The 9,017-nt window shown below is 44.7% G+C and overlaps 1 protein-coding gene across 1 annotated transcript in view; it reads right to left on the bottom strand.

The window, feature by feature from the left end:
- The window catches only part of tnrc6c1 (trinucleotide repeat containing adaptor 6C1), a 66,496-nt gene that overhangs the window by 17,023 nt on the left and 40,456 nt on the right, over positions 1-9,017 (bottom strand). The window contains exon 4 of the mRNA XM_010776091.1: positions 5,463-5,810. Coding sequence (XP_010774393.1) covers positions 5,463-5,810 — 348 coding nt within the window. The remainder of the gene's footprint in view (positions 1-5,462; positions 5,811-9,017) is intronic.

Here is a 9,017-nt window from a genome sequence, read left to right as displayed (position 1 = left end):
TGGGGGGGGGGGGTTAACAGCTGAACGATAAAGCCTGGAGACCTTCATTATGCACTCATGAGGCATGAAGTAAAACAAAACAAAACAAAACAAAACAAAAGGGGGACTCTTCAACCACCCCCCCTCCACCCTCACATCTTTCAACCTTTCACTAAATATTTAGCCAAGACCACTCCATCTGCAATTAGCACTGCCGCCCACAATGGGAAGCCTCTTGAATAGCTGCGGCAGGCAAAAGAGAGCAAGAGAACCCTCACAAAAGCCTGCTGTGCCCCCTCCGGTGCTGAAATTCTCACACACGCCCGTGCTTATGTATGAACAGTCATATCATCAGATCACACACGATGACTAATGTATGTTTTTTGTATTTTAATTTTTGACAGCTGGTCCACAATGCTGCAATTATAAGCAGCAGCACAACGCTTAGGATGGACATTTGCCGCTTCATGGGGGGGCTTTGTGTGCACAGGGCAAGGGCATGCAGTGAACAAACTCATATGGATCTGAACACAGAGCACCATAAGGGAACGGTGATCTGGTCCACCACATGGCACTGGAGGAGCTACGGGGTAGAAAGAGGTTCCATAGAGACCAAATAGGAAGACATTGATTGGAATAAATAGAAAGCATGGATGGAGGATGATATCTACGGCCGGGAGCTCGACGAAGAAAAGGAAAAAGCAGAGCAGTGATCACTCGGATCAAGGCTGGTATTGTTTACAAATGATCCCACCTCCCCCGCAACAACACAATAAGTCAATGCTTAGTAGAGAACAGAGTCCCTTTATTGCTGAGGTTCTGCCCCCTGTGCCTCTCCACTGCGAGGACCTAACATGCACTGAGGTCATGCCGTGCTTCTGCTTATGCGCTAACGTACACACAACGTAAACACTGCATCTACTGTGTGGATGGCAAACATTAAACACCATGCTCACACAACTTTGTAAATGCTCAGATCAGCAACCCTTTCGCGAATGTTTGTGGACACGTGTACCACATGTACCAGTGTAGTGCTGTAGTGTGTGAAAGCAGGGGAAACAAGGAGGATCAGGTAAAGAGGGATCATGAGGAATACAAATGCAAATGCAGAGATGGATGTTGAGAGATGGAAGGAGGAAGTAATCTAGGAGGGCTGTGAGGGCCTCAGCTGGACTGATCCCGGCTTAATGAAGTCCCCGAGGGCCAGAAAGACTGGATGGTACAGCGCTGACAATGCATGCTGCCAGACAGAGGAACAAGCTCTCTGACACACACACACACACACACACACACACACACACACACACACACACACACACACACACACACACACACACACACACACACACACACACACCCCCCACACACAACCCGGACCACACACACACACACACACACACACACAGGAATGTGCTACCTCTGTGTTTAATGGTCACATACGCCACATCCCAATTGTTTTTGATTTGGTGCACAGAAGCAAAAGCACTTAATTGTTTATGAGAAGCACAACTTATTGGACTGAAGGAAAAATGGATAGCAGCTTTAAGAATTTTGCTTTTTTCTTGCTTATTTTATGTGTTACTTTTATTACAGTAAACTGAATATTGCTTTTTATTGCTTGGCGAGATGCAACAATCAGTTATTTTGATTATGTCATTAGATCAACACTTAGAAAAGACAAGTTGCAGGCCTAAATGCCTGTTTGCTTTTCACCACAAACTACAACTAGTTACAATGTATATTTACCCATGCATAGATTAGAGAGATTTAAATAATGTAAGAAATGCATGTATCTACTACCACTACTGGGATTGAGATAAATATGCAAGTATCTGAGATACTCCACTGACTTTGCTGATTTATGCAAAGATTTAAGAATCTTAGAGGGTCTGGTGTGAAGCGAATATGGAAACGGATAGTTGATTGGTTGTTAGAAGATTTGTATTCATCCTTTCACAACAAAAACCGCTAAATGACGGGGACTGAAGAGAAATATATGCGAGAAAATTCTGTTTTCGTAAGGATGCTTTCTTTGAAGCTGCTTTCCTGTTTAAGTGATGTTATCCTCCCAAGCAGAGAGACAAAACATGCCTTTTTCAAAAGTACACATGCCGTCATGTTTGCCTGCGAGTATCTTTTTTCTGCAGCTCCTCTAAAGGATAAACCGGGTCAAGGGCTTTCTCCAGCATGCCAATCTTAAAATAGCTCGCTCTCTCACGCCTCCTACATGGAAGGGCCCTCGGATACGGGTTGTTAGCCAAGCAAAAGGCAACATTGGAAGCCAAGGCTATAATAAAAGGGAAGATTGACAGAGTTACATATAGTATGTGCAGCCTGACTAATCCCAGCTGCCCTGGGGCCATCGAGGGTATGTGCGCGCTGCGGTGTTGGTATAGCGGAGGTGGAGGAGGTGAACGCATGTGCACCGGAGAACAACGAGCAGGGCACATAGCAAGAGGAAAGTTAGACAGAAGAAAGAGTGAGCGCTGAACATTTGTGGTTAACAGAGAGCTGGTGTTTAATCACATCGCAAGACGTCCCAGTCCTCTTTGAGGGGATTCCCAAGGCTCTTTTACAGCGTCATCAGCAGACTTAAAGAGCACATCAAGTCTAGCATACGTTATTCGCACATTAGCTGAACTGTTATTGTTGGTGTCAGCCTCTGTTGAGCCAGTACAATGCCTAATGGTACAAACAAACTTGATGATGTTGCTTCATGGGCTTTAACTAGGGCTTAAGACAAAATGCAAAAGGGAGACGCATCAAATCCTAAGTGCTACATGCGACACAGTATAGGACTACAAGCCGGTTTGTTTAGTTAAAAGTCAGACTAAAATAGGATTGCATCATGGTCACACAAAGACTTCTCACTTTGAGTGCACGCACACAGGGATTTCCCTGACATGTAACTGAATACCCTCAATGGGAATGACCTTTATCTTCATTAAAAAAGTATTCCAGTGTAGGGCATATGGCCTGCAGTAGATGGTGGCAGGCGTGCCCACAGTTTGGAGAAGCAGACAGAAGGTACTGCACAGAACAAACGCAATGCACTGCTGTGGCAGCTAGTACACGCATTTTAGCCATCTAAGAAAGAACATCTACAAAAACAAAACAGGTTTCGGTGCATGATACTCTATATTTACAATATTTTCACCGCTTTATCTGTAGCTTCTTAGCTATACCTACTTAGGTTCATTCGAATTCACCAAAGTCACATAATAACACAGACAAACCAAATGATGTAGCAGTATACACTCCCATGTTCTGTGAGGAAAGAATACTGAGTTTTATTTCTAATGGAGCCTGGGGCTAACTGCTGCAGTTCCCTGTCAGAGACATGACTGTATTGCTGTCTCATGGCAAGGCAGAGCGGTGAAAATATTCTAAATATAGCCAACTCGTAAACTGATATCATTTTTTTTGGTGAGCTCTCGTTTAGGTGGCTAAAATAGGTTTTGCTCACTGCCCCGTCCAGAAGTAGCACATTGCTTTGCTCACGTGTGGTAATGAGGGCAGGCTGGCGGTAAATTAACTGTAGGTAATACACTTACTATAAATTAGTTCCTAATACTCCCCCACTTCAAAGCATCTAAACTATCGAATGTTGATTATTAACAAGCTTGTCGCTGTTTTAAAGTTGAGAGATACTATATTTTTAAAGCAGAGCAGAGACACATAAAGCTAAGACTGCATAGGAAAAGATTGTTTGTGTTTACATGCATGCAGCATGTGTATATTTGTCGACACACAGACCATGTTTATCAGCTCTACTTTTCAAGAGAGCCAACATATGACTGAGTAATAAAAGATGGGGAGAGGCGAAGTGGAGTCAGCGGAAGGAGAGAAGAGGGAGAGGGGAGGGAATGAATGCAGCTAGTGTACTTCTACTGTTAGTTCTTTGCCAGAAATTAAAGTAGGGAGGGGGACTATCACTCTGTTAGCAGATAAGGCTCTAGGGACAGTGATGAAGTTGAGTTAACCTGTGGTGTGCTGAATGCAAGTTCACGAACCACAAACTAAACAGTGAGGTTTTTCAAATGCGACTTTAGATAGTCGAAGAGACACGTAACAAATCTTAAAGTGAGAGAGTAGAGCGTCATGCTCACGTGCAAAACTTCTCTGTGCACCAGTTCTGCATGCAGACTGTGCAGAGGGATATATATGAATACACCTCCCGCTGGACTCCTATCTGTCTATCAGTCTGGAATGTCCTCATGTCTATTTGTCCTAATGCAATCCGTCAGTTCAAAGACGCAAAGAGAGGAAAAGCAGAGCCGAACGGGCCTGCCAGAGAGGGGCGGAGAGAAGCAGCAGCTTTTACCGTAAGCCATGAGTCACTTCAGCCCACAGTACTGGACCTCTGCCATGCTTTCTCTCTCTCTCTCTCTCTCTTTCTCTTTCTCTCTCTCTGTCTGTCTTTATTTCTTCCTTTCCTTCTCACTCAGTCTTTCTATCAGTGCCAGGGCAGGCCTACTAAGGCACCCGGCCAACCAGCTCGCTGCATAAAGCTCCTCCTCCAAATACAGGAAATACTGTAGGGCTGGTCATCAACTCTCAACGATGAGTGGGAGGATGATGATGATGATGAGAGGGAGGAGGAGGAGGAAGAGGAGAAAGAAAGGCGGAGGGGGTAAACATCTCATCACCATGGAGATATAGCTGGATAAAACAGCATCAGATGGGTTAGATGATAGTCAGACACTTGTGATAAATGTTTTTCTTCCCAGACAATGGAAAGTGCCATCCTTATCTTCAATTAGCACGTGATGCGTTCTTCAGAAAAGAATAGACCTTTATCACTTGGAAACAAATAAAAACGTAATGTGTTACTGTGAGACGAAGAGATATACACACACACACACGCATACATAGCTATCTGTGTTTACTCTCCATCCTCTACCCCTCTATACCCATTTACAATTCCCAGCCAGGCAAAGGCAGAGTGAAAATAAACAGCAGCACCTGCCGTCCCACGGGTCCCGAGTACACTGCACTGTTACAATCACAGCACCATATGAAAAGTAGATAAAGCCACTGTCATTCAAGAGTGCCAACGCCAGAATATACACAACACCACTCCTACGCAGAGCTGATAAGATTCAAACAACTGCCAGGTTGTGTTGGAAATAAGAACGGCAACATCATGTGTACAAAGAACCCCTATGTGAAGCTTTTGTTATAGGGCTGTGCACAAGAGTTAATTAAAGCTTGTAGTGTGAGTAAACACACCTACAGTAATAAAAACAGATGGTCTGTCCAGTTTACAACTACCCTGTTTGATACTTGATTCCACTCACCTCTCCTACCCCAAATAAATATACAGAAAGTGACTCACAGCCACCTTTAAATCTCCTACTTCTACCGCCACCTGTAAAGAAGCCCTTTTGCAATACACAATAATTGCATTTCCTTACAAAACCTTTTGCAGAACGAGAGGAGTTAGAGATAGCGACTCGCCAACAGATAGTGTCTCGGCTGACCTGTAGGCAGGCTGGACGTGGAGGAAGAGGAGCAGGAGGGAGAGGAGTGTGTGGCTACTGCTGCTGCGGGTTCAGTAGTGGCGGGACGTCCCGTCGTGGTGAGGGGCAGAGTCCCGGAGGGTAGAGGCTGGCCCCTCTTCAAAAGCTGCTTGTGCTCCTGCTGGCGGAAGCGGGGGGGCACCTCTCGTGGCGGGTAGCGCTGCTGTGGCAGAGTCTGCTGTGCTGTCTGCGGCTGACCTCCAGAAGGGGCGCGCTTGCCATTGCCACTGCTTGGGGGCACAGACGGGACGGCACTGGGGTTGACGGGGGGAAGAGGAGGGGTGGGGTCGAGCTTGGCAGATTCTGGCACTGTGGAGGTGGGAGGGGGTGGAGGGGGACAGGTAACAAGAGAGCAGAAATGCAGGGATGAGGGAGGTAAAGGAACATTAGGATAAGCAGATTTTGTTGAGCGCAATTTAGAGCCAAAACAATTACTGACTGATTAGGCAATACAAACTCTGTTATTAGGATTTTTTATTTCATCCGTCATTATATTTGTAAGAAACAACCAACAACTGTGGATTACTGTTAGTTGCTGCCCTAGCGAGTACAACAAATAACAATAATCAGTATAACTTCAGGGAAGCTGCCTTGGCTGAGCATTTTCTACACTGTTTCTTCTCAGAGCCATGGGCACTCTTGGATGAGGTCCATCATTTTAAATTGAGAAAGGCAAATGAGGAGAAATACAGCAGAGCCTTGATGCTAGGCAGCGGTCAGTAAAAACACATGGCTGCTTTTTGGAGAACCAAGGAACTGTAATAATGTCAGGGTGACGCGATAAGAAAGTTTCAGGCTTTAAGGATGCCAAGACACACAACCGCCACGGTGCCAAGTCACAGATTAGAAGTGATGAGGAGGTCAAGTGCCAGATAATGGACTTAGATCTGCCTGCTGCATTATCCTGGGCCATTGTCTCCGTCAGGACAGTACTGTTAAGAGTCAGAGTGCTCAGCCCCATCAGAGTGAGCTACTCATGGTTTGTGGCAGGTTATGGCCCCCGAAATGATCACCGCTCAGTGCTCTACAAAAGCTGTTAGACATTAACTGCTTGTGAGGCTCCTGAAGAAAAGTGCTCATGTCCTACTAGCTTTAGTTACCCTTAGCAACAGATGAGACACACGCATGCACGTACGCACACATAGACAAATATTCCTTTACCTGTAATTACTAATTTGTGTGGCCACTTGGGGATAGCTAAAACAAGTTGAGAAGATTCAAATATAAGAAAGTTGTTAGCTAACAAATACCGAATTACACATCCAGCAGTTACAAAGAAACATTAAAGTTCATTTTGAGTCGTGTTTCTGGACACCTGCCGGATGTAGGTCCAATATTTGCTCTCTTTTTGGTGAAAAATTCTGAGGGAAACATCTGGATATTTTAACTGCTAACTATGTTTACAATCTTTTTGATGAAAACAGCTGCCTGCCGCCGACCTCAATGGTATAAGAGTGTTTGGACTGAACCAAAAAATAATTGGACAGCTAATCATAGGCTGAATCCAGCTATAAGGCTGAAGCTGAAGGGAGCGTCAGATTCAGGTGATAATTATCGGTAGGTAGATGCCTTTCCCGCATTTTGCATAAATGTTATTATCAATAAAAAATGAACTGTCAATGTGCACACTGCTAACAACATATGTCGCCTAATTTCCCTTTTTTTAAATGCCAAAAAGAGAAACCAAAGCTGTTAATTGTAAAGTCCTCAGCAGGCTAATATACTGTAGCTTAATGGGGAAGTGAAAGGTTAAAAGGTCACGGCTAAGTCAAACAGGATGATCAGGGTCGGTGAGCCGCTGCTTGGTGAGATGCATCATGGGAGACAAAGCACCCTGGATAATCGCCTCAGTACATTTCATTACATAATAAAACAAGCTGTTAAACTAGAATGTAAACAGGATGCAAGAAATGTGTTTTGAACCTACACTTACTTCACAACAACAAACATCAGCTGATCTGACATAATCTTCACTCAGCCAGAATGCTATTTCAGTTCCTCCTGGAAATAAAATACAGGACGAGGGAAGGAGTAGAAATATATTTAAAAAAAAACCTTGTCGAGGCAGCAACCAAAATAAAATAAAAATCTTCGTGTGGCCGACGTGAGTTATAAAGAGCAGTGTTTTGCCATTGGTTTTCGTCCCGAGTGTGTGCAGTGAAGAAATGACACACACATGCGGCCGACCGACACACAAAAACAAAGTTATGTAATGCTGAGGCCCACACTGAGGGGAGAGGATGTCGTGGAGTATGCATCCACTCGGTCTTGTAAATACTGACAGACATGTTTGCTCACCTAAAGCAACCATTTACCCTGTTTTCCTCTTTTTCTGTGTATGTTTATATCTGTCATGCATGTGTAGGCGCTGGGGGATTCCTCTGTCATTTGTGCACCCTGCGCTGAAGCCCCTCTGTAGGCTAAAGGCACCGTCTGCATGCGTGATCCAGTTTCACCCACATCTGTCCGTGTCTCCCTCTCCCTGCAGCTCAGGAATCAGAGGTNGGGGGGGTGGAGGGGGCTGGAGCTCGCCTCTCATCGGATTGCTCTACATCTGCTCCATTTCCCTTCTGTTGTTGTGCTACATCCCTCCCTCTCCCTTTCTCCTTCTTTCACTGTAATACTGCTATTATCCTTTTTGTTGTTATTACTCTATTAGGTGTGGCAGAAAACTCCACAGCCAATTCTCTTTGCTGATTTTAAGGTGCGATTTCCTCCAAAAATATGTGAATGTCGCAATGTATAATAATAGTTAAGCAGGCGGTCGTTATACAGTTGGGACTCTCTGATGTGTGACGTCGATTCTTCTGGAAGCTGGGGGAAGGGGGAAGCTTGCTGGATGCTCCGTTAGCCAATCAGAGGGGGGAGACGAGAAGTGAGAGGGAGGGAGAGCGAAAGCCAGAGCTGACGTACAGGAGGAAAGGAAGGAGGTAGAGCAAGGAGACTAAGTGTTGAAGAGAATGGTGTGTGTGTGTGTATGTGTAAGACAGTCTCACTGCCTGAAACCAGCTCGGCTCTAAATCCGCTTACAATTACAACACTTCTTTCCGATTGTACGCCACTACAATAAGAAGTGTCCTGCACATTTAGCAACGTCTAAGTACCTCATTCACTAAAGCAAAATGTCCTAATAATTGCATTATGGTTATATGAAAGCCAAAGATTGAGTCTAGTAATGAAAGGGACCAGGAGACAAGAACAAACAAATAGATATAAACCTCAGACATTTACAAGGTGTGGATTACAGTATTAAGCAATTCACTTTGTAGAAAAAAGTGAAAAGAGATCAGAGTCCCTTGCTCTGACAGTCTATTTGCAAAAACACAGTCCTCAGCTGTGCGAGGGCACCGGAGAATTCCCAGTTCATCAAAGATGCACATCAAATTGGGCCTTGGGGCTATGTGCGCTTCACGCAGAGGAAGACATCCCATTTTCGACTTTAAAAGGAGTCTTAATTTTCTGATAGAAAAGATGATAGCAAGCTCGTTTGACTGTTTAAGACCTTTTTTTTGGGGG

Source organism: Notothenia coriiceps, unplaced genomic scaffold, assembly GCF_000735185.1.
Source record: "Notothenia coriiceps isolate Sejong01 unplaced genomic scaffold, NC01 NC01_scaffold00016692, whole genome shotgun sequence".
Taxonomy (NCBI): domain Eukaryota; kingdom Metazoa; phylum Chordata; class Actinopteri; order Perciformes; family Nototheniidae; genus Notothenia; species Notothenia coriiceps.
This window is presented reverse-complemented; position numbering and strand designations above follow the sequence as displayed.